The sequence below is a fragment of the Hippocampus comes genome, unplaced genomic scaffold, assembly GCF_001891065.2.
Source record: "Hippocampus comes isolate QL1 unplaced genomic scaffold, H_comes_QL1_v1.1 scaffold276, whole genome shotgun sequence".
Taxonomy (NCBI): domain Eukaryota; kingdom Metazoa; phylum Chordata; class Actinopteri; order Syngnathiformes; family Syngnathidae; genus Hippocampus; species Hippocampus comes.
In genome coordinates this window covers 789024-812977 of record NW_017805074.1, presented here as the reverse complement: position 1 = coordinate 812977, position 23954 = coordinate 789024, and the positions used below count along the sequence as shown (strand labels likewise).

At 42.6% G+C, this 23954-nt stretch overlaps 2 protein-coding genes across 5 annotated transcripts in view; one reads left to right on the top strand and one right to left on the bottom strand.

Moving 5' to 3' along the window:
* Positions 1 to 268: 268 nt before the first annotated feature.
* On the top strand, positions 269 to 20662 carry LOC109512850 (clathrin heavy chain 1-like). 4 transcript variants are annotated; one of them, XM_019864892.1, is made up of 34 exons: positions 269 to 890; positions 2115 to 2322; positions 2673 to 2675; positions 5447 to 5715; positions 6236 to 6397; positions 6499 to 6612; positions 6790 to 6963; positions 7401 to 7598; positions 7785 to 7985; positions 8089 to 8241; positions 8441 to 8563; positions 8723 to 8860; positions 9060 to 9224; positions 9323 to 9503; positions 9721 to 9884; positions 9980 to 10105; positions 10191 to 10333; positions 10475 to 10709; positions 10795 to 10917; positions 11281 to 11426; positions 11511 to 11694; positions 11782 to 11974; positions 12109 to 12266; positions 12352 to 12516; positions 12633 to 12740; positions 12872 to 13039; positions 13191 to 13340; positions 13418 to 13549; positions 13787 to 13897; positions 14029 to 14199; positions 14319 to 14540; positions 15742 to 15762; positions 18457 to 18532; positions 19097 to 20662. In XM_019864892.1, the coding sequence occupies exons 1-34, from the start codon at positions 849 to 851 to the stop codon at positions 19225 to 19227; spliced, it is 5058 nt and encodes a 1685-aa protein (XP_019720451.1). In that variant the 5' UTR covers positions 269 to 848; the 3' UTR covers positions 19228 to 20662. The 4 variants fall into 4 exon arrangements, with proteins under 4 accessions (XP_019720451.1, XP_019720452.1, XP_019720453.1 ...); XM_019864893.1 differs by lacking the exon at positions 2673 to 2675; XM_019864894.1 differs by lacking the exon at positions 15742 to 15762 and having other exon boundaries at positions 270 to 890.
* Positions 20663 to 21586: 924 nt separating this feature from the next.
* The window catches only part of cfap45 (cilia and flagella associated protein 45), a 3388-nt gene continuing 1020 nt past the window's right edge, over positions 21587 to 23954 (bottom strand). Inside the window, exons 4-10 of the mRNA XM_019864851.1 lie at positions 23687 to 23884; positions 23454 to 23583; positions 23244 to 23390; positions 22739 to 22852; positions 22336 to 22529; positions 22037 to 22261; positions 21587 to 21944 (exon numbers count right to left, since the gene is read on the bottom strand). Of these exons, the coding sequence (XP_019720410.1) occupies positions 21884 to 21944; positions 22037 to 22261; positions 22336 to 22529; positions 22739 to 22852; positions 23244 to 23390; positions 23454 to 23583; positions 23687 to 23884 (1069 nt within the window). The 3' untranslated portion in view covers positions 21587 to 21883. The remainder of the gene's footprint in view (positions 21945 to 22036; positions 22262 to 22335; positions 22530 to 22738; positions 22853 to 23243; positions 23391 to 23453; positions 23584 to 23686; positions 23885 to 23954) is intronic.

Here is a 23954-nt window from a genome sequence, read left to right as displayed (position 1 = left end):
CTACTATAGATGCTTAAATTGCATTGTACATTCTGCGCTGAGCTCCCAGATCCTTTTGTCGTTTTTCTTTGTGGTTCTGTTGATAGTTTTGTTTTTGCCGTCACGAAGCCTTTCTGTGGCGGCAACAGGAGAGAAGAGTAAAAGCAAACTTGTGGAACTAATCTTCATGACGACGCTCACTGAGCTGAGGTTTCTGACGTCACGCATGGTTTCTGTCATATAATAGGTTAACTCAGAAGATTTTTTTTTTTTTGTGCATTAGATTCATTTTTTGCGTTAGAGATTCATTTTAGCCCATTCATTTTCTGCGATTGTTTTAGAATATGAGATGCAAGTGCTTGTGAGGATAAGCGGTTCACTCAATGGATGAAAGACTGCCGCCGTCCTCAAAAATGACGTGTGCACAAGTTGAAGGAACAGAAAATGTTTGAATTATTTGTGGATATAATTAAAAGTATGCAAGTTGAAAAATAGCCAATACCAGTTCATGTCTGCAGCCAGTGTCCTGCCAGAACTGACTTGATGCTTCCGGATCGGGAAGCCACTCAAAACCGTTTCCGCCGCCATTGCGGATTTCGGGACAGGAGATCAGTCGTTAATACAGCCACGATCCATCTTGCAGTGCGAAGGGCAAAAACTAAATTCTGACACATTGAGCATCTTTGCAGCCGCGACGTTTGGGTGACATTTTTAGCAGCAGTGCGTTTGTGTCGCGTTTTTGTCTCCACGGACTCGCTCCGACCTACACGTAACGTAAGGAGGTCGTAAGCTAGCGCGGTGCTGCTGCTCTGCTAGCTAGCACGGCGGCTAACACTTCCATCACTCTGGAGAACACCGAGGAAAATAGCATGTCGCAAATTTTGCCTATCCGCTTCCAGGAGCACCTACAGGTAAGTAGGCACGTTCATTAGTTATATGAAACGTGCGGATGCTTTTTTTTTTATCAAGTTCCTCAAAACGGAGTCGTGTGACAGCTCGCTAGCAAATTAAATACCCGCAGCAAATGAACGACCTCCCCTCCCCCGTTTAGCATCAGTTCACGAATAGGCTTCAAGGCTGGAATTTCATCGGTGACACCGCGCGGACCAATTCACCTTTTGACATTTTGGCACTTGCCAAATCAACAAATGTATTTGCTTCGAAATTTCGACCTTTTGACCGGCACACGCCTCCAATTTTAAATATTAGCTCGGACCGTCACGAATGTGTCGTGAGGGATGCTCGCACTCACGTCATCTAATCACAGCTTCATTAGAAAGACACGTGATTCACACGGAATTTGAATTAAAAAATGACCAGTTAAGTCCTTGTGCTACATGTTGCATACTTGAATAGACGTTTAGATATTGAAGTCTCACATTGGCCATTATGTCAGTGAGGTTGAATGAATCAAGCAAGAAGCTGCGAAGCCGTGTTCAGCTGTTCACTGACTCCAATCATACGGAAGCGTGAATTTTTAAAATATTAGTTGTAGAAGTCATTGGTCTGGCTACTGTGCACTTTTGCACACAAATTGAGAGGCTTTTCCCTACTAGATTTTGTAAAATAAAATAAGTAGTGATCAATACCTAATGTTACATAATCCACTATAAAAACTCAGGGTGCTTATAAATTGAGCTATGCATATTTTGGAAAAATGATACCCTTTAAGGAGAAAGACTCCACTGGACGTTATGTAACAGTTGAACAGTGCAGTGTGGGACAAATAAAGGATATCTTATGTGTGTGTGTGTGTACGTGCTCTAAAAAATAAGGAAACACTAAAATAACCCGTCCCAGATCTGAATGAACGAAATATTCTTATGAAATACACAGTTTAATATGATGACAACAGAATCACACAAAAATTATCAATGGAAATCAAATTTGTTAACCCATGGAGGTCTGGATTTGGAGTTGCATTCAAAATTTAAAATGGAAAAACACAAGACAGGTTCATCCAACTTTGATGTAAATCCTTAAAACAAGTTAAAATGAGGCTCAGCAGCATGTGTGGCCTCCACATGCCTGGATGATACAACTATTTATATGTATGTGTGTTTTATTTTTATTTAATTATTTATCTATTTATTTATTTTTATATTTATATAACACTAACTCTCTTCATATTCCAGCTCCAGAACCTGGGCATCAACCCGGCCAACATTGGGTTTAGCACTCTGACAATGGAGTCGGATAAATTCATCTGTATAAGAGAGAAGGTGGGAGAACAGGCACAGGTTGTCATTATTGACATGGCCGATCCCAACAACCCGATCCGCAGACCCATCTCTGCAGACAGCGCCATCATGAACCCTGCTAGCAAAGTTATTGCACTTAAAGGTAAATGGCACCCCAAATGGTACGTTATTTATAGAGGATTGTGATAGTAAATTTACTTCAAATTCAAACCAAAATAATGTTCGACTTAATTGGAAACCTTTTCTGTACACACGGGCCATCTGTGTAATTTATCTGTCGTCTGCCATTTTGATGTTCACACATAGGCCACCTCATTTGTTTGTCCGGACTAAAATAGTGTAATTTATGTGCTTTTTTTTTTTTTCTATGAATTTACAGTATGTTACTATTCAGTAAAAGTGATGGTTAGAAAAATCATGCTGTCATGAATGCTTTGTCTATTTTTGTTTTTGCTCTTTTTTCATTTCCTTAATGCTTTCTTATGTTTGCAGACGGTGAGTTGAATTTTACAAATCATAAGTTGTCAAAGTGTATTCCTGTATGCACTTGTCTTGACATGAATGCACAATACTGGTCATAGTCTTAATGAATGCTTGAACTGAAAGCACAAGCCTGTAATTGTTTAAGCAAAAGTGTTGGATACACACACACACACACACACACACACACACACACATATATAAAAATTGGGTTTAGTACACCACATACAGACTTAGAATTTGATACAAATAAGTAGCCCTTGTAATGGGCTACAAATTGATGATGAATTTTTATTATTGTAAAAGAAATTGTTTACTGAAGCATTTCACAAGCAAAGTTAAATGTATTTTTAAGCATTTTATTCTTATAAGTCAGTTTCCATGTGAAAGAACTTTTTCTCGAGAAAAATGCTCACTACTCTGCTTATCTCCTTCATTTTGTTGTAGTTCGAAAATGTTCAACGCAGAGATCCATTCTCATTAATCCATGACGTCAGTTTCAGGCGTTTCAGTTTATAAATTCAGTCACATTTTTTTTCTTTACAATATCTTCAGTGTTCCCCCACCTCACCCCCAGCCCACAAGTGTGAACATGTTGTTGTGATTAATATTGCATTTAACGAGTATGACTTTAGCAGACCACTCCACCTGTTTTTATCCATCTCACCCTGCTGCCATTTTGCCTTGTACTGTCACTTGCTGTCGACTAAAAAGGACATCACTGTGCCGAAGAACCCATCTTACATGGGTCACGTGACCAAACCCAGAAAACAGGTGAACTCTGACGGTCGTTATATTTGAGCCCTTAGGCATTTTGATGTCATTTTCGATCGACAGAAAATGGCGGTACATGGCAAAATGGCTGCCTCCTGAGATGGGTAAAAACAGGTGGATTTTTCTAATTAATTCATGTACCATAACAACAATATTATTCATGATACCCCGTTTGCACGAGTGAGGGCGTATTTATCATATTGTAAAGAAAATACGTTTCACTTGACTTACCGAATAGAGACTCTTTTACTCTTTTCCGGGCTTTCCACTGTTTAGCACAGACACATTATAGTGTGGATATGCCCTCCAGTTCTGATGATATATGCTGCGTATATTACTAATGACTCATGATTTGGGGCTATATACTGTATCTTTTTGTGTTCATACAGAACACTGCAAATTATATTTATGAACGAAACAAATTAGTTGGTGTTGGTGCATCTGTCCAGCAACCTTCCCATCATTACATCCCTTTGTGTGCTTTGTAATTTCCTCTTGCAAATCTGCATTCAGACCTAAGCCAAAGTCTATCATCCCTCATTTTAGAATTTCATTCTCAATTGTGTTATTTCTCTAAGTTGGTAAGCCACAGAGCTTCGTGTTTTGTGTAGATGGAGCTTCCTATTTGATCTGTTTTGAGGCAAAGTGACCAAAGCCCATATCTCACTGAGCTGCGAGTATTTACGAATGTTGCTTTTTTCGTAATGGTTCCTAAGTTTGCAAACAGTTTTTTTTTGTTTTTGTTGCAAAGAAATTCTGAACATGTTTGAAGAAAAACAGGAAAAACTGTTTGAGGACGTTTTGCTTTTGCAACCTTTAAAGAACGCTGACGAAAAACCTGCGTTCGCTCTGCGCGCAAACACTTGGAAACGTTCGATGCTTCGCGAGATACGGGCTGAACCACTGGAATAAAATAAGTCCATCCAGAAGCTCCGTAGATGTGTTCGTCATTGCATTAAGAAGACATTCAGACAGAAAGCACTGTTTTAATATAAAGTTTGCTTCAAGAATAAAGCTTTTTAGCAAGTTGGCCGAATGTGCTTAGATGCTCAAAGACGGATTCTTGGTAAATTCTAAAAATATGTATATATATATTTTAAACCACAAAATTTTGTTAACACAGAATTTGCTTCTTCCTCACCACTTGCCTGCCTCACACACACCCTCTTGTGCTCCACTCACAAAGCTACTCTGAATGTTGAACAACTTGGTTGGCAGAGTCATGTCATGCGGCAGGTGTTAAAATGCACGCACTTGGTCTGCGTATTCCCAGCGTGTATAAGAAAGCTAGCTGAAAGCTGTGCACGTTAACATATGATTGCCATTAATTACTCATACAGTATGTGCTTGTCAAAATAACGTAATAGCGCTGGATCTGCAAATAAGGCGTCTGGGTCCAGATCCAGACCAGAGTCTTCCTATTTCTGACTCCTGGTTTAATATGTGCATAACAATCGATTACAAATATTGATGGTATATATTTACCAGACAATATCATTGAAGGGAAATTGTGTCACCATAGTATCCTCATTGATATGACCACAGAGAAAGTGAAATAAATGTACTGTCCGTAGAATGTGCCCACCAAGGCCATTGCAACACCACCAGTGAAAATAACTGAATCGAGACCTGGAAGTACGCAGTGCTTTGCCAGTCTGAACACAGTTTGCAGAAGTCTCTCAGCCATTTTGTCTACAGTACATTATACCAGGGGTTTGCATATTCAGCCTTGAATGTGCACACATAGCAATCAATGCGCTGAATGCAGATCTACCACAATGTGGTTGCCCTTTTGTTGGTCTTGCTTCTTGATTTGACCCTGGAATTTGGTATTCCCAAATGGTATATTTTCCCCTTCTCCCAATCTGCCCCCATTGTTTGGTGTGGGTGACGCGTGGTAGCTTAGATTACTCAATTTTGTTTTAAATACAACTAGTTGGTAATTGCAAGCGTGTAGTGCAGGGGGGAAAAAAAATCTCGACCAACGTTAACTTTGACCTCAACACTTTCAGCGGCCAAGACCCTGCAGATCTTCAATATTGAAATGAAGAGCAAGATGAAGGCTCACACAATGACGGATGATGTGACCTTCTGGAAGTGGATCTCCCTCAACACCGTCGCGTTGGTCACAGACAATGCAGTCTACCATTGGAGCATGGAGGGCGACTCTCAGCCAATCAAAGTCTTTGACCGCCACTCCAGCCTTGCAGGCTGCCAGATCATCAACTATCGCACTGACGCTAAACAGAAATGGTTACTGCTAATCGGCATTTCAGCACAGGTACTGACTTTGCGGGCATTAGCTTTTCTGCAAACCAGTCGCTCTGTATTTTCCGTCTGTGTATCCCATATGGATTTTTGAATGCATTGCGGTTTATATTAACCTGTTGAATGACCATCAGTGCTCACTTTTTTTCCAAGTGCATTTTGGGTAATTTCTCTCTGGACATTCAGACACCCCTACAAAATGGCAAGCACAATATTGGGAATAGTGTAGACATTGAGACCCAGCCCCATGATGTTATTCAGCATTTTTCAGTTGATTAGGTAATTTTATATTCAGTTTGTTGTTCAGTGTATTGGATTGTGTGGGGTGGGAAAGCCCAATAAACCGCAGGTGGGGTACAATGTTAATGATCTACAATCCTTATACTTGCATTTAGTGTTATAGTTTCATAGTAAAGTTCAACTGCATCACATAACAGAATGTATCATTCATATACTGCATATTTGTACCATATGTAATTTATGTATCATCTTTTTTTTTTTTTTTTGGTTATGTTTTGGTTGATGTTCTCCAGCAAAACCGTGTTGTTGGAGCAATGCAGTTGTACTCGGTGGACAGGAAGGTTTCTCAGCCCATTGAAGGTCATGCTGCCGGTTTTGCACAATTCAAGATGGAGGACAACACAGAGGAGTCAACGCTCTTCTGCTTTGCTGTTCGAGGACAGGCTGGCGGAAAAGTAAGATTGTTTTCATGCGCCTGACTGACACATCATTTAAATTTTCATGCCCTCATATCTTTTTTTTTTTTTCGTTTTGTTTTGTGTTGGTCTGATCTTAGCTCCATATAATTGAAGTCGGCACTCCACCAACTGGGAACCAGCCATTTCCAAAGAAGGCTGTAGATGTATTTTTCCCTCCAGAAGCCCAGAATGACTTCCCTGTTGCCATGCAGGTATGAAATTGTTAAGCTGCAGGAACCCTGTTATTGTGCTACCAGTGTCAAATTTATTGGGTTATGTGTCTATTGCTGTGTTCCGAGTTTGACCATTGATGTCTTGTACGGACATAATTTTAAAATTTATTCATAAAACAGGCATTCTAATTATGTCTGTATTGTTTGTATTTTTAGATAAGCTCCAAGCAAGATGTAGTCTTTCTCATCACCAAATATGGCTACATCCACCTGTACGACTTAGAAACTGGGACTTGCATCTACATGAACAGGATCAGTGGAGAGACCATTTTTGTCACTGCCCCTCATGAGCCGACTGCTGGTATCATTGGGGTCAACAGGAAAGGACAGGTATTAAAAATGTTTGTGCACATTCCTTCTTCACATCTAACTGCTCGGACCCGCGATCCTCATTTTTTGCATGTATATTGTTCCCGGAAATACATACTTGTCCATCCAAGTCGATTTGAAGGTCACTGATAGCGCAGTGGTTCCGTGCAGCCAGCCTGCATTTTGTCTCCACTCAATGACAGTTTGAATCTGAGTGAGAGTGATTGTTTGTCTGTTTGTGTCTTATGATGGACTGGGTCCCAATTCAGACTCCATTTTATCTTTCTCCCACATATTGTGGGGATAGGCAGACCCATCCCCCTTTTGGGGATGGGAAAATTGATTGATGGAGATAAAGAATTGCAAAGCACCATGGTAGAGGAGCACTTATAGTGAGATGTTTGGAAAGAATTTTGGATACAATGTCCAACTTAGAATTGCAAAATGTGCTTTCCCAGGTGTTATCTGTATGCGTGGAAGAGGAGAACATTATTCCATACATCACCAATGTGCTCCAGAACCCAGACCTGGCTCTCCGCATGGCAGTCCGCAATAACCTTGCCGGTGCTGAGGAGTTGTTCGCCCGCAAGTTTAACACCCTCTTTGCTGCAGGGAATTACTCAGATGCTGCCAAAGTGGCAGCCAATGCACCAAAGGTACAATCATGTGGTACCCCTTTAACCTCAGGCAAAATCCTAGTTCAATTGTTTGCTCCTCCGACTCTGGAACATATCGAAACATCACAACATTTATCATTGCCAACATTGCCCCTCAATTTTAATTAGGGCACTCCATTGTGATTTAATTAATGTGGTCACCTAACTGGCTTTTTTTTTTCCCAGGGCATACTGCGAACACCGGACACTATTCGCAGGTTCCAGAGTGTTCCTGCTCAACCCGGCCAGCGGTCACCATTGCTTCAGTATTTTGGGATCTTACTTGATCAAGGCCAGCTCAATAAGTTTGAATCTCTAGAGCTGTGTAGGCCTGTCCTCCAGCAGGGCCGCAAACAGCTGCTGGAGAAATGGCTGAAAGAAGACAAGGTCTGTGCTCATTCGATGGTTTTATAGTCGGCAATCCTTTTGTCCTCCGGAATAGGCTTCTAGCGCATACTGGACAGATTTATAAGTCCTGCTTTGTTTCCAGCTGGAGTGCTCAGAGGAGCTTGGAGATCTGGTCAAGTCGGTGGATCCCACACTCGCCCTCAGCGTGTACCTGCGAGCAAACGTCCCCAACAAAGTCATTCAATGCTTTGCTGAGACTGGCCAGTTCCAGAAGATTGTACTGTATGCCAAGAAGGTTTGTTTCTGTGTCTTATTTGATTTTTTTCTTTACCACATATATATATACATATAATTTTAGCAGTAAAGTCTTTTTGTGAACTAAGACAATCATTATTGAATACATATGGCCAGTACCATCCATGTTTTAAATTATAAATCACATTATTCTAGTTACAAAATAATTATCTTTGTATTTATTTTTTAATGTGTGTAAGGTGGGTTACACTCCAGACTGGATCTTCCTGTTGCGGAATGTAATGCGGATCAGCCCTGAACAAGGGCTTCAGTTCTCCCAGATGCTGGTGCAGGATGAAGAGCCTCTTGCTGACATTACACAGGTACAAACAAAGAAGCCACAGCATAGCCAGTATTGATAGCGTGCCTTTTTGGCTTAAAAGAAACTGCAAGTACAGAGTACGTAGAGTCGATTGAGGTCATTAAAATGGTATGATTTTTGTGATGAACCACATGATGAGTTGTTTCTTTTGTGTGTCTAGATTGTGGATGTTTTCATGGAATATAACCTGATCCAGCAATGCACATCCTTTCTGCTGGATGCATTGAAGAACAACAGGCCCATGGAAGGACCATTGCAGACACGTCTGCTAGAAATGAATTTGGTCCATGCCCCGCAGGTATAAGAATGCATAAAAATAGATGAGAAGAAAATCGTTATTTTCAGTCATTGTACCGGTAATTAACTTGACTTTGAATGACTGACCACTTACAACTGAATCGAATTATTATTGCATTCATTTTTTGTCATACTAACTGTCATTTATGTGAACGATGAAGTGTTTTTAAGTGTCTAAAGTACTCGGGTGATTTTTGCAGGTAGCAGATGCTATTTTGGGCAACCAGATGTTCACTCATTATGACCGTGCCCATGTGGCACAGCTTTGCGAAAAGGCTGGTCTCCTGCAGAGGGCGCTGGAACATTATACTGACCTGTATGACATTAAGCGGGCTGTGGTGCACACACACCTCCTAAACCCAGAGGTATGCTGGCAATTTCAAAAATGTAAAAAAGAAAAAAAAAAAAGTATCTGCCTAATGTGTTACAGAATACTAATTGTCCCTCATTTGTGTCCTCATAGTGGTTAGTCAATTTCTTTGGCTCCCTATCAGTGGAGGACTCTTTGGAATGTCTTCGAGCCATGCTCTCTGCGAACATCCGCCAGAACCTGCAGATCTGTGTCCAGGTTGCCTCCAAGTACCATGAGCAACTCAGCACTCAGAGCCTCACTGAACTTTTTGAGTCCTTCAAAAGCTTTGAAGGTACACCTTGAGAGTCAGAGAGTTAGTTGTTACTATCGCCCAGTCACATGATTTTTTTATTTATTTATTTTTCTCTTTCACTCAGCACTCAGAGCCTCACTGAACTTTTTGAGTCATTCAAAAGCTTTGAAGGTACACCTTGAGAGTCGGAGAGTTAGTTGTTACTGTTGCCCAGTCACATGATTTTTTAAGTTTATTTATTTTTTTTGTCTTTTAGGGTTGTTCTACTTCTTGGGTTCCATTGTCAACTTCAGCCAGGACCCAGAGGTTCACTTCAAGTACATTCAGGCTGCCTGCAAGACAGGCCAAATCAAAGAGGTGGAAAGAATCTGCAGAGAGAGTAACTGCTACGACCCTGAGCGTGTGAAGAACTTCCTCAAGGTCAAAATGGCTTGCAAGCTGCACACTTTGGACATGGAAAAATCTTTCTGACTATATACATTGAAGTCTTTTTTTCTCTCTCTCTCTCTCTGCAGGAAGCCAAGTTAACCGATCAACTGCCTTTGATCATTGTGTGTGACCGCTTTGATTTTGTCCACGATTTGGTCTTGTATTTGTATCGCAACAGTCTGCAGAAATACATTGAGATCTATGTGCAGAAGGTACGTTGCTGTTCTGAGCTTATATGTCATCATTTACTTTAAATTGGGCCAAAATCTGACTCGGCGCATTTCTGATTTTCTGCAGGTAAACCCAAGTCGTCTCCCAGTGGTCATTGGAGGTTTGCTGGATGTTGATTGTGCCGAGGATGTGATCAAAAACCTGATCATGGTCGTCAGAGGACAATTTTCTACTGATGAACTTGTTGCTGAAGTGGAAAAGAGAAATCGGTAAGAAAAGGAGGAAACTGACATGCATGATGTGGCTGTGTGATTATTTTTTTTCTCATGTAAAACAACTGCCTTGGCCAAATCAAAGTTGGGAAACACTTCTCGAAATGTCTGAAATCCCCCCTATCTTTTTCCCAACAGACTGAAGCTTCTCCTCCCTTGGTTGGAGGCTCGTATTCATGAAGGCTGCGAGGAGCCCGCGACCCACAATGCCCTGGCTAAGATTTACATAGACAGCAACAACAACCCCGAGCGCTTCCTGAGGGAGAACCCCTTTTACGACAGCCGTGTAGTGGGCAAATACTGTGAAAAGAGAGACCCCCACCTCGCCTGCGTGGCCTATGAAAGAGGACAATGTGACCAAGAACTAATTCATGTGAGTTGTTGTCATCGAAGGCCAATGGCATTACTTGGACTTATATGGGTGTTCACTTCAAACCTATTTTTGTTTAATGTGTTAGGTGTGTAATGAGAACTCGCTGTTCAAGAGTCTGTCACGCTACCTCGTGCGTCGCAAGAATCCTGAACTGTGGGCAAGCGTGCTGCTGGAGACCAACAACTACAGAAGACCACTCATCGATCAGGTCTCGCATCTTCCTGTCATTTTTATTAAATAGTAGAAAATCTGACCCGATCTAGTAAACACAGTTTTTTTCCCCAACACTTTATAACAGGGTCCTTCTAAACCGCCTCTTCCATTGTACCGGTTCTACCCCAAAACAGCCTGGTTCTGCCCAGTGCGGTCACTTTTCCATCACACTTTTTTGGAGCCATGTGCTTATAATTAAAGTGTGCATTTGATGAGCTCTAATTTGCAACGTTACGAATCGCTGCAAAACCAGTGGCTGAGACTCCCCACTCGTGAAATCTTACTGCAGAACCCCAGTTATGTTGTTAATGAATGCTGTGAGATTTCGCTTCAAGGCTGATGTCCTACTGTGATGCAGGTTGTCCAGACTGCCCTGACAGAGACCCAGGATCCCGAGGAAGTGTCTGTTTCAGTGAAGGCTTTCATGACTGCCGACCTTCCCAATGAGCTCATTGAGCTTCTGGAGAAGATTGTCCTGGATAACTCTGTCTTCAGCGAGCACAGGTATAATGCGATAATTATTATTGTTTTTTACAGAGGCCCCAAAAAAATTCTCACTGATATCTCCTTGCCTCGTGTATGTTTTAGAAACCTTCAGAATCTGCTCATCCTGACAGCGATCAAAGCCGATCGGACCCGGGTCATGGAGTACATTAACCGTCTGGACAATTATGATGCCCCAGATATTGCAAACATTGCCATAAGCAATGAGCTGTTTGAGGAGGCATTTGCTATTTTTCGGAAATTTGATGTCAACACATCTGCTGTGCAGGTGAGCGACTTCTTTGATTTACTTACTTAAGCTTCGTGATTTTATTCGCCTCTGTATCGGATTAGAACACTGTCCCATTACATGTAGGTTCTGATTGAGCACATTGGTAACTTGGATCGAGCCTATGAGTTTGCCGAGCGCTGCAATGAGCCTCCAGTGTGGAGTCAGCTAGCGAAAGCCCAGCTGCAAAAGGGCCTCGTCAAAGAAGCTATTGACTCATACATCAAGGCTGATGACCCCTCCGCTTACATGGAGGTGGGACAGGCTGCAGCTCAGAGTGGTAAGACCAACTCTAAAAACCATATTCGCTTGTTTGGACTTTTCAAAGAATACACAGTTTGTGGGAATTTCAAACACAATATCATTTTAACGCGACTTTGGTCAAACAAAAGCAATGTGTTATGATGTGTGTAGGAAACTGGGAGGACCTTGTAAAGTTTCTGCAGATGGCGCGAAAGAAGGCCCGCGAGTCCTATGTTGAAACTGAGTTAATCTTTGCTCTGGCAAAGACCAACCGCCTTGCCGAGCTAGAAGAGTTCATCAATGGGCCCAATAATGCCCACATCCAACAAGTAGGTTCTGGGACGTCTCCAAATCTACCAACTTCTCGTCCATTTATTATTTCTTGACTTATCTTTTTCTTGCCTTTGCTTTTAGGTGGGCGACCGTTGCTATGATGATAAGATGTATGAGGCAGCCAAGCTGCTTTACAACAATGTGTCCAACTTCGGTCGCCTGGCTTCCACTCTGGTGCACCTGGGAGAGTATCAGGCAGCTGTGGACGGAGCTCGCAAAGCCAACAGCACACGCACCTGGAAAGAGGTGAGAAAGGGCAGATTGGTTTGAAATGGAATTCACTACTTGTCTGAATTTAGCTTTTATCCGGTGTTACAGTGCAAACAAATAGTGCTCTCGGTCCATTTCTCTCTCACTTGTAGGTGTGCTTTGCATGCGTCGATGGGAAAGAGTTCAGGCTTGCTCAAATGTGCGGCCTGCACATTGTTGTACATGCCGACGAGCTGGAAGAACTCATCAATTACTACCAGGTACAAAGCATGACAATCCTTTTTACATGCAGTTCATACACGCTCATTGAAATGTAGCCATTGGACATCGAAGAGACAGATTATAAAGGGTTGAAAAGGTTTGAGTGAGCTTTATGTCTTCATTTCTTTAGGACCGTGGCTACTTTGAGGAGCTGATCACCATGCTGGAGGCTGCTTTGGGTCTGGAGCGAGCTCACATGGGAATGTTCACAGAGCTGGCCATTCTCTACTCCAAGTTCAAACCCCAGAAGATGAGGGAGCACCTCGAGCTGTTCTGGTCCCGTGTGAACATTCCAAAGGTATACCCAGGGAAACGTCACATCACATTAAAAAAGATATATTTACCAGAGAAACGTGTTTTTGAAGGGACTTACTGTATGCGATGGCGCTAAGACTATTCACGCAGGCCTTTGTTATGACCCAATACTGGTTATTGATGTGAATTTTAAGGTTCTCAGGGCAGCTGAGCAGGCCCACCTCTGGGCAGAGCTGGTGTTCCTCTATGATAAATACGAGGAATATGACAATGCCATCATCACCATGATGAACCATCCTTCTGACGCCTGGAAAGAAGGCCAGTTCAAAGACATTGTCACCAAGGTGGGGCTCCTCTACGAAACAAACATGTTTATTGTCACTGAAGTGTGACCTGTAACATCTTTGCTTTTTCACTCTAGGTGGCCAATGTGGAGCTGTACTACAAAGCCATCCACTTTTATCTGGAGTTCAAACCTTTATTATTAAATGACTTGCTCATCGTTCTCTCCCCGAGACTGGACCACACACGTGCTGTAAATTTTTTCAGCAAGGTGAGTGGCTTCCTCTTTTTATGCTTTGACAAAAGCACAACTGCATACAAACTTTAGCCTCAAAAATGTATATTTGTCTCAACACCACCGGTGGAAGTGTGGAAGCTTTTATGCTTTGACAAAAGCACAACTGCATACAAACATTAGCCTCAAAAATGTATATTTGTCTCAACATCACCGGTGGAGGTGTGGAATGACACAGACATTTTATTTTTTCATTTCTGATTCATTGTTCAGGTGAAGCAGGTACCTCTGGTTAAACCATATTTGAGGTCTGTCCAGAATCACAACAACAAGTCGGTCAATGAATCTCTCAACAACCTTTTCATCATCGAGGAAGACTATGCGGTATGATGTCAATGGTGGAAAGAATTGTTTTACACTCTAACTTAGCGTCGTCGTTGTTATTTAGTTTCAATGTATTTATATCCCTGATTGTGTTCTCTTCATGCATTGGCGACCCCTGACGCGATATCCAGTCACTACGCACTTCCATTGACGCTTACGACAACTTTGACAACATCTCGCTCGCCCAAGGACTCGAGAAACATGAGTTGATCGAGTTCAGAAGGATCGCGGCGTACCTTTTCAAGGGTAACAACCGCTGGAAACAGAGTGTTGAGCTTTGCAAGAAAGACAAGCTCTACAAGGTGCTTTGGGACGACACTCGCATGAACTGCATACTTTGGCTCGCTGCGTTAATATGCTCACACAGCCACCAGCTGAACCATTAACATACCGGTATATGTTTTTACGTCCCCTTGTGCAGGACGCCATGCAGTACGCGTCTGAGTCCAAAGACATTGAGCTGGCTGAGGAACTTCTTGCATGGTTCCTGGAGGAGGACAAGAAGGAGTGTTTCGCTGCTTGCTTGTTCACCTGCTACGACCTGTTGCGGCCTGATGTGGTGCTCGAGACCGCTTGGAGGCACAATATCATGGACTTCTCCATGCCATACTTCATCCAGGTCATGAGGGAGTACCTCAGTAAGGTGGGTCGTTCACACACGAAGGGAATAAAAATAAAACACCGCGTTAATCGGGTAGGACAACATACGGCGGTTGTACTAATAAGGGCGTAAGACAGGTGAACACGCAAAGCTAACTGCAATAATAGAAAATGAACTAAGTTATGAAGAGAGTTTCAAATGACTTTTTCTCCTTGCGGCCAGATGTTGGAAAATTGTTTTCGTAAAGTATCACATAGAGAGCCTAGTAGATGGACCTTCGGAATTAATGTTTCCCTTCAAGGCAAACTTTGCTGGGGTTGTTTGTGCCAATAGGGAGTAGACATATGCACCCACGCCATTTAATTTGCAAATACTGTTTAACATCAGGCAGTGAAGCATAGTTCCCCGTGTCTACATCGCAGTCTCTACGTGTATGTTTTTGCTCCCCTTGATGCTCATTTTCCTTATGACCTTCATGTGCCATCACTGGTTTCATATCCTTTTTCACTTGGATTTTCATCCACTCAAGCTACTTTCCCATACAAATGTGCTCCAGGGGGAGTCATGGCAGTTTTAATCACTTTTCAAGTTAGATGGAATAAAACAGAGGTAATAACAGGCAGCAGATGTGAGAGCGATGCTCTTATTGCATCATGGACCGGCAAGTTCCTGAGGCTTTTACGGCCACCATGATTATTAATATGCAGTATTACGGCGGTACTGCGTATTTAGTGGAAAAGGCTACTGGTTGAGAGTTGTTCAAGCTCATCATCGAACTTCTTAGTAGTTTTTCAATTGTAAAGACTCATGTGCAGAATAAGCACGGTTTGCCCTCTGCGTTTAACCAATCGGAAATTCTCAGTAGAGAACATAGCAATTATACGGCATTATACTCGCACTAGAGGAGTTTGGGGGGGAAAGGTGCCTTGCTCAGGGGTGCCTCTATCACAAAATCCTGGCAAACCTGGGGTCAAATTCGTAACTAATTGTCCAGTGCCTCAATAGTGAGTTTCACATGTGTAGTTTGTACTTTTGTTAACAATTCAGTTAAACTGAGGATACCAAAGTTACCTGGAGTATGCATTTCTATCAGAAGTGGCATTATTACTTGCATCCCCTCTGTGTTTTGTGTTGTCGTTTAATGTTAAATCCTGTTTGCTTGTTTCTCACTGTCAGTTTCTATTGTGGGAGACTTTCACTTGCTTTTTTTCCCTTAAGTTGCCTCTCTGAATTTCCTTTCCAGGTTGATGCGATAAAGGAAAAGGTGAACGTTGAATCCATTTCCTAATCATCCTTATTGACTCGCTGTCCTATAACCTGTAGTAGTTTGGGGGAATAAAATTAGCAGAAACTGCATGAATCCCCCCCCCCACTTTGTCACTATGCTGCTTTTCCTGTGTCCAACTCTGCATCTTCACTAGACCACTTAACGATTTCCCCATCATCCAAAGTGGGGCTCTTCACATTGCATCTTTAGGGGTCTGCTGCTGGGCTGTTAGCTGGGAGAGTCTTTGATACAAAGATCACGCAAACAAACAGACAGCCCCCCCCCCACCCCCCTCAAATGAAAGAATAACCTCCCAGTGGAGGTTGACAGTCATCAGCCAGCAAAGCTTTCAGTCCCTCTTTTGTATCAGCGAGTGAAAAGTGCCACTCTGGATCACTACCTGCAGTGTCAGGTCTGTTTCTCGCATACATTTAGATGACTTCTAAAGTTACACTGGTTCTGACCTACCCCTTCTCAACACCATCCTGTTATTATTAGTCGACAGCATTTCCCGCAGGTAGATAATGAGTTTCAATTCTTTCTTCCTGAACGTTTTCCACTGTATTTCTCTGTCTACTATATGCTTGAATTCATTCCTGTGCTTGAATAGTACATTAAAACAAATATCAGGTACACGGAGAGGAATTTGTGTTCAGTGATTTTTTTTGAAGGGCGGGGGGGGGGGGTATCCCTCCCTCAATTGTCTTAACAGTTATAAAGCAAATAATGTGCAGCTCGGGTAGTTTATTCGGTGAGGCTACATGACGACGTGTGGAGCAACACGCATGCATTGCCCCTCCCTCGGTAACATCAGGAGCACCGGGCAAGGCGATATCGTTGTTGGCTGTGCCTGCTTCTGGAAACCTTTCAAGTGGCTGTACAAGAGCATCCCGTCTGCCCTCTTTCTCCCTCCCTCCACTCTGGCGCTGCGCTTCTCTTTTCTCTCTCTCACGCATTCTTAAAGAGGAACGTAACGAAAAACGACTGCTTCCGCATGTATCTCAGCCCTTCTCTTTTCAAAATGCAAGAGCCTGCACAACCAGATTGACTGATACTTTAGGGTACCACACAGTATGTAGAGAATTGACCCCAGTACCAGGACAGGGACACCTCACATGTCCTGTACTTCTTCATCAAAGTTCAAGGTTTTATACTTCAAGCCGCATATTTTCTTAACTCGTTTCGCTGGCTGCTTAATTCATTTGCATTTCGCTGTTAATTTTCTGCTTGCCAACTGCTAATAGTAAAAAATGTAATACTGTATAGTCAAGAAAGACCTTAACCCCCTGCCCCAATAAAAAGTTCAATAAATTGTCTTTAAGGAGATATGTTATGCTTTTTTTTGGGTCAGAATTCCCAAGGATTGAAAGTATGGCGCACACTCTACACCGCCTACTTTTGTCTGGATGAAATTAGCTTGTTTTGAGGAGGCAGCCCTGTCCCAGCCGCATAAACTGCTGGACCAATGGCTTTTGCAGATTTCAATTCCGTGATGACTTGGGTGGAGTGCATATTGAGTCCAGAATCTAAAAACCCAAACAAAACACTCTACCTACTCTAGCAAGTGCTTCTGGAGCCGTAACAATTCTGGAATTTCTTGTCTTTGTTTTTCTTCTCACTTTCTCCTTTCACCACCCTTTGCTTCTTTTTCATTTGTAGTCGGCATTCGAAGTCTTCTGTGGTACGCGGATGTTTTCTGACATCTCCTAGTTTCCTCGTAAATGTTGGTCAAATTGCAAATTGCAAGGGTGTTCAACTTTAGACATTCCTCTGGATACTGAAAATGAACTGTTGGCAGATTACCGCAATATGTCGCAGCAGGCATCTTTTGGATGTTCTTATGGTCTTCCTTGTGGTTAATTGAAATCAATCAATATGTTGTCTAGGACCAAAATCATAGAGTCATTTCAGATGGATACAATATTCAGGGCATTAGTAATAGTAATTTTATACGAGCAATTTTTAGTGGGCGCTGTAGTATTGTCCAATACATCGAACATGAAATTCTTTGTGATACTCAGTATTTCGTCTCACCTCCCTTTTCCATCAGGAAAAAAAAAAAAAAACCTTCTCATAACCTTGTCACTCTTCTCCTCCATAGTCCTTTGTTTAGCTTTAAATTGTAATACACCAGTTATGTTGTTTAATCCCACTCCACAAATGCGACTGTACAAAGAGTGCCTCCAGCATTTGCAGTCACAACGAAGCACAACATATAAACGATGACTAATTAGGTCTACCTACATTTTTTTTTTTTTTTAGAACAACCATAGATAAGAAGTGGTTTGTACTGGTGCCGGGTTCCTTCTCTACATACTCTCAAATCATAGAGTAGATGATTGGGGTGGCTGGATGGGTGGGACCATTATTGCCATAAATCTGTGTTTATATTCCCCGTAACACCCACATTAGACTCTGCGTCCCTTAAACAAAGGCAAATTGGACAGTAGGCACTTTTAGTACTTTAGTTGTGCTGTCGTGGCTATAGTCGGTTAACGGAGGACCTCCAGCTGCACATTTTCACTTAAATGTGGACGGTGCTCATCTCCGCCTGTCAGGAATGGTCCCATCCTTCAGCCAGTGAAATAACCCAGAGGTCAGTTTTTACCAACCTGGCGTCTTCGCAAGCCTCCGCCCAAGCTGCGAAACCCACCGAGATGATTCTCACACCGCCGCTTTTCTTCTCCCCAGGTGGACAAGCTCGAAGCTTCTGAATCCCTGAGGAAACAGGAGGAGCAAGCCACGGAATCTCAACCAATTGTTTATGGTAAACGCATTGCACTGCTGGTAACTCTCGGGGCTGTGATGTCATTGTGGCCACATCGCTAAGCTCCTTGTGAACAACAATAAAAAGGGCTTCTTTCTAGACTTGGGGGTGGGGGAAGAAAGAATATATTTTCTTCCAGATTTTCAGGGACAAAGGAGCTATTTCATGGAATAATATTAGTTTCCAAAAATATGAGTTTACGGCACTCCAATGTGGCAAATAAAGTGCAATTAGTTTCCAAAAATATGAGTTTACGGCACTCCAAATAAAGTGCGTAGTTTTAATTTTAAGAAGTACAGAAACCCTTTGCTGACTGGGGGGCGGGGCGAAAAAAATGACCGGTATATTTTAATTTAAGCAGTGGATGTCTCTTTGCTGGCTGTAGAAAATTTTTGCTGTTAGTGACGCCGGGTTGTTTTGAGGTACGAGTGTAATTTGTTCTCTGATCGTACTTGTATCTCGAAACTTGAGGTACGAGTGTAATTTGTTCTCTGATCGTACTCAAAATAAATGTGTCTCAACTCATATTTCTGATTGAAATGAATGGAAATGTTTGCTTTGCAGGCACACCACAGCTGATGCTCACTTCAGGCGCCAACGTTGCCGTGCCTCCTCAGCAGGCTTACGGCTACGGGTACACAGCAGCACCAGGTTACGGGCAGCCGCCGCAGGCCAACTTTGGTTACAGCATGTGAACGACCCCTCCCGCCAGCACCTTTTTCCCCCTTTTCCCATCCACTCCCCTCCACCTGTCCCTCTCTTTGCGTTCTTCTCCAGCCTCCCACGGTCTCTTACCCTCAGCAGAGGCTCCAAGCAAGCATAGCCCACTTTTATTTTGTATTCATTTTGTTACTGTTGTTACGACACTTTTGTCCTCCTGTTTGAAGAAAAACGTGTCCATGCTATGAAGGACTTTTATTTGTATTGTTTGAACTGAAATTGGACCACATTTGCATTCCCCACATTCCGTATTTATGACCCCCTTGTCTAGAAATGTTTTTTTGGTACGTTCCTGTGATGTTATTTATTTTAATGATTTGTTGTAAGTGGACTTGCTGAAGCTGAGCAAACTTTGAAGACGGTGGAGAGGAGCATTGGGTTTTGCACTCGTGAAGAAAATTCCTGTGGAGAGACGCTCTTATGTTTTGATGTATGGAACATGTGACCAGCTTAACCGTGTCTCGTTTTGTCTGTACAATGCATTACTTCACTGTATATTTTGAGGAGGAGGAAAAAAAAAAGGTTACATAGAGTATTTGAACATATATCGCCATTTGGATGGCTACCCCTAGCAACACAAAGTACAGTCATGATAGTATATTCTGCACAGGTGTGTAGCTTTATGGAGTCTTAAATGCATTCAGACGTATGCCACTTTATGATTGAGACTGTGTGTATGTGTGACCTGATGATGGTCTGAATAAGAATTTTACCACCACCGCCCCCCGCCCCCTCTCTCCCAAACCCTGTACGGTTGGTCCCTGATTGATATTAGCTCTCCTGTGTGTGTTTAGGTGACCTCTTGTGCCGTGTACAGTGCTTGTGTGAGACTATATCTGTGTATGTGCAAGGGCATGACCACGCAGACCTGTTCCGTGTGTGTGTGCGCGCGCGTGTGTGTGCGTGTGTTTATGGTGAGCCCTTTCCTCTGAGGTCTGTTTATGCCAGGTGTTGTGACGTTTCCCTCGGATTTTATTTTGGTTCGTTTTTTTTTTTTTTTTTTTGGTGTGTACAGATGTGACCATAACTTTTAAACATTGTAGATGGTGAGACAATGCTCCCACGCAAACACCAATCTTTCCCCCACCTCGCTCATCCTCCCAAAACAAAGAAGACTTTTTTTTGATGTCCAAATGACAGCTCGATGAAACCCACATGTAGGTTGCATGTGTTAGATGGTGAAGAAAATAGGTCTCGGTACATCCAGAACGGTGTTAAATAAGAGCCAAAATTTACCTTAATGTACTTACATCCCTCAAATGGCGTGCACATATAAAGTGTCACTCTCCATAAGTTGAATTCCTTTTTGTTGTCATACATATGAATAAACAAAGGGGTTCTGTCAAAGTAGAATATGACCTAACTCAAAGGGAAGTGCTAGCCTCAATAAAAAGTAAAAATTGTCATCTGTTTTCTGTCCCGTCTGAATGGAAATTTGGTTTCATGTGGTTGTGTACAGTAAAAGGTTTTTTTTTTTTGGGTTTTGTCCACATGGTTGCGGTGCATTTGAATACATTCTTTGAATTACTATTTTTAACTGTGCCACACGATTTTAGTGTGTTATGATCATCCAGATTAACATGTTATTGTTTGATTTACAAAATACAATTGTGCGTATCATTGGATCATGTAAATTAGAATATAGTTTTTATTCATTGAAGTTTTCTTCACTACTATTACTTTTTTTCCCTGTTTTTACAGTTTTTTTTTTTTGGTCGTAATGATTTACCAAAAGTTGGGAAATAGTTGGCTGATTTTCAGAGTACTTTCTTCAGCCTGGGTCCACCACATCTGTCAACTAAAAGAGATGATGTTTCTGCATCTGACACTCCCGAAGCAGAGCCATCAGAATGTTGGATGACAAGCAAATGAAAGTCAATCAAAAGACAAACTCTGCTCAAGATGAATTTGTTTATTCACTCATCACAGATAATCATGAGTGTTTAGTTGAACAACCTTTATAGTCCAAACATAAAATTGGAAGATTCCCATGGTGATACATTACAGTCTTCCACAACCATGCAATTTGCATACCGTATGCACCTACGATACCATTTATGAATCACTACATCTGAACTGTACCAATCGCCACATGGTTGCTCAAAATAGTGAAATACTTATTTTGTAGGTCATGTTAAAAGGTATTTTCTTGTTGATGCTGTGTAGATTTAATCTGAGTAGATCAAAGCGGCCATACTTTCCTTTCCACTTCACTGCAGTATTTCTCACTGAGCCCTATTGCCCTGCAAGTGGACAAAAATTATAATAAATACATTCGATTGACACAAACACCTTGAGAAAATTCTCCACGGGGCGTGTACAACAAAACTCTGCTCAAGATGAATTTGTTTATTCACTCATTACAGATAATCATGAGTCGACCCCAAGTGTTTTAGTTGAACAACCTTTATAGTCCAAACATAAAATTGGAAGATTCCCATGGTGATACATTACAGTCTTCCACAACCATGCAATTTGCATACCGTATGCACCTACGATACCATTTATGAATCACTACATCTGAACTGTACCAATCGCCACATGGTTGCTCAAAATAGTGAAATACTTATTTTGTAGGTCATGTTAAAAGGTATTTTCTTGTTGATGCTGTGTAGATTTAATCTGAGTAGATCAAAGCGGCCATACTTTCCTTTCCACTTCACTGCAGTATTTCTCACTGAGCCCTATTGCCCTGCAAGTGGACAAAAAATAATAATAAATACATTCGATTGACACAAACGCCTTGAGAAAATTCTCCACGGGGCGTGTACAACGTGTACTTACTTGAGCTCCTTCAGCTTCTTCCGTTTGATGTCACTGATGCGCTTGAGTCTCTGCCGGGCCTCCTCGCTCAGTTTCTCCGCCTCCTTAAAGGTCTCTTTGCACTTGGCGACGTTGGCCATTTCCAGCTCCTTCACCTGCTGCCTGATGGCCTCGGCGTGGCGGAGTGCCTTCTGACGCCGCTTTTGGTCTTCTTCTTTCTGTCTGACGCACGCCTCCTGTTGAACCCTACGTGGGTCAAAAAGCGCAATGAGCGAAGGAGAAACGGAAATCATCCGAACCGTGTCACTGTCATCTCTCACTTTAGAACCCTCTCGAACTCAGCCTTCTCTCGGCCGGCCTCCATGGACAAGAGCTGCTCTTTACGCTGAACCTGCTCGAGGCGAGCAGCTCGAAGCATGGCCTCCTCCTGAGCCTTCTTGGCAGCCATCTCCAATTCCTTCCTCCTCCATTCTCTGTCAGCAATCTCTTGGTTCCTCTTAGCACGAAGCTCATCCTTCCAAATGCATCCACACGCAGCAGCAAAGCTGCGTTTAGAGTCGTGAGTGGTTCTTATCTTTTTCATTGCGTGGCGTTTGGCGCCGTCGTAAACCGAGACCCCCTCTCAAGTATTCACTAGCTCTCCTGAAAATGACTCATTTTGGAGAATGAACCATCCGATATTGAAATGCTTTAGAGAATCCCCGAATAGTTGTCATTCCTGACCTGGTCGGCCTTGTGGTCTCTCGCTCTCTCCTGCTGAGCTCTCATCTTGGCAATCTCCAACTCCTTCTCCCTCTTCATCCTCTTCTGTTCCGCTTCGTACTCGGCCTCTCGTTGCTGCAGGAAATATAGAATTTAAAGGTACAGTAATGGCAAATAAGTACATCAATTTGATAAAGCACTTGTCTTCCTTTTGTCACAGAGAAGCTGAAGCCAACCCCAGCTGACTTTAGGGCAAGACACACAGCACACCCTGGAATGGTCACTATTGAATTGCGGCTTCTGAATTGCGTATACAGTATCTTCTTATCAAACAGCCATTCAAACTCACATTCACACCTAGGTACAATTTAGAGTAGAGGTCTCAAACCCACACCCCCAACCGGATGTTCTCTAGCACCAAAACCCCTCAACTTCCGATCCTCGAGTCAGCCCTGTTCAAGAACCCCATCAATTAAATGGCAGTGCAAAAGTATTTTCCTCATCGTCATGGCGATGGTCTTCTAACCAATTTGTTTTTGATGTACTCCATTTCTTTCATGTCCGCCAGCTTCTCCTCTTCTCTCCTCAGCTCCTGTGCCCTCAGTGTCTCAGCATTGATGCGCAGGACCTCCTGGTGCAGACGCTGTTGTTCCTCCCTCCTCTTCTTCAGGGCCTGCAACAAAACAGGTAGTCAAACTCAGCTGTGTATTTTACTGACCATCATATTTTGCGGTACCATGAGGTCCTCCATGTTCATTCTGGCTTGCTTTTCTCTGGTCTCGTGTTTCTCTTGCTCTTTTAGCTCCTCTTGTACCAGCCTCTCCTCCAGACGCTGCTGCATCTGCTCAAAGATTTGTTGTTTCCCACTGGAGAAAACACACAACACACATTCCAGATGCCATTAGGATGAGAACGGTGGTGTTTTTTTGTTTTTTGTTTTTTTTTTGGGGGGGGTGGCAGAGCGGTCACCTGATCCTCTCCTGCTTACGTAGTTCATCAGTCTGCTCCACCCTGTCCAGGAACCTGCGGCGCTCAGCTTCCATCATGGCATCCAGACGCTTCTCCTCCTCCAGCATCTCCATCTGGATTTGCTTCTTCTCCTGGATTTGGGCGTCACGTGTGGCTTGGCACTGAGCACCAAGAATCACCTGAGCAGCCCACAGGCATGGAGTTCATCAGTGACTATTACTTGCAAGGTAGTGGTCCTCAAACTTTTTTACAAATACAGTACCCGCCT

Coding starts and splice junctions, on each gene's coding strand:
- LOC109512850 (XM_019864892.1), top strand. CDS start 849: ATGTCGCAAATTTTGCCTATCCGCTTCCAGGAGCACCTACAG. Junction 9,504..9,720: donor GTCCTTCAAAAGCTTTGAAG/GTACACCTTGAG, acceptor TTTGTCTTTTAG/GGTTGTTCTACTTCTTGGGT. Junction 14,541..15,741: donor TGAGGGAGTACCTCAGTAAG/GTGGGTCGTTCA, acceptor TTTCCTTTCCAG/GTTGATGCGATAAAGGAAAA.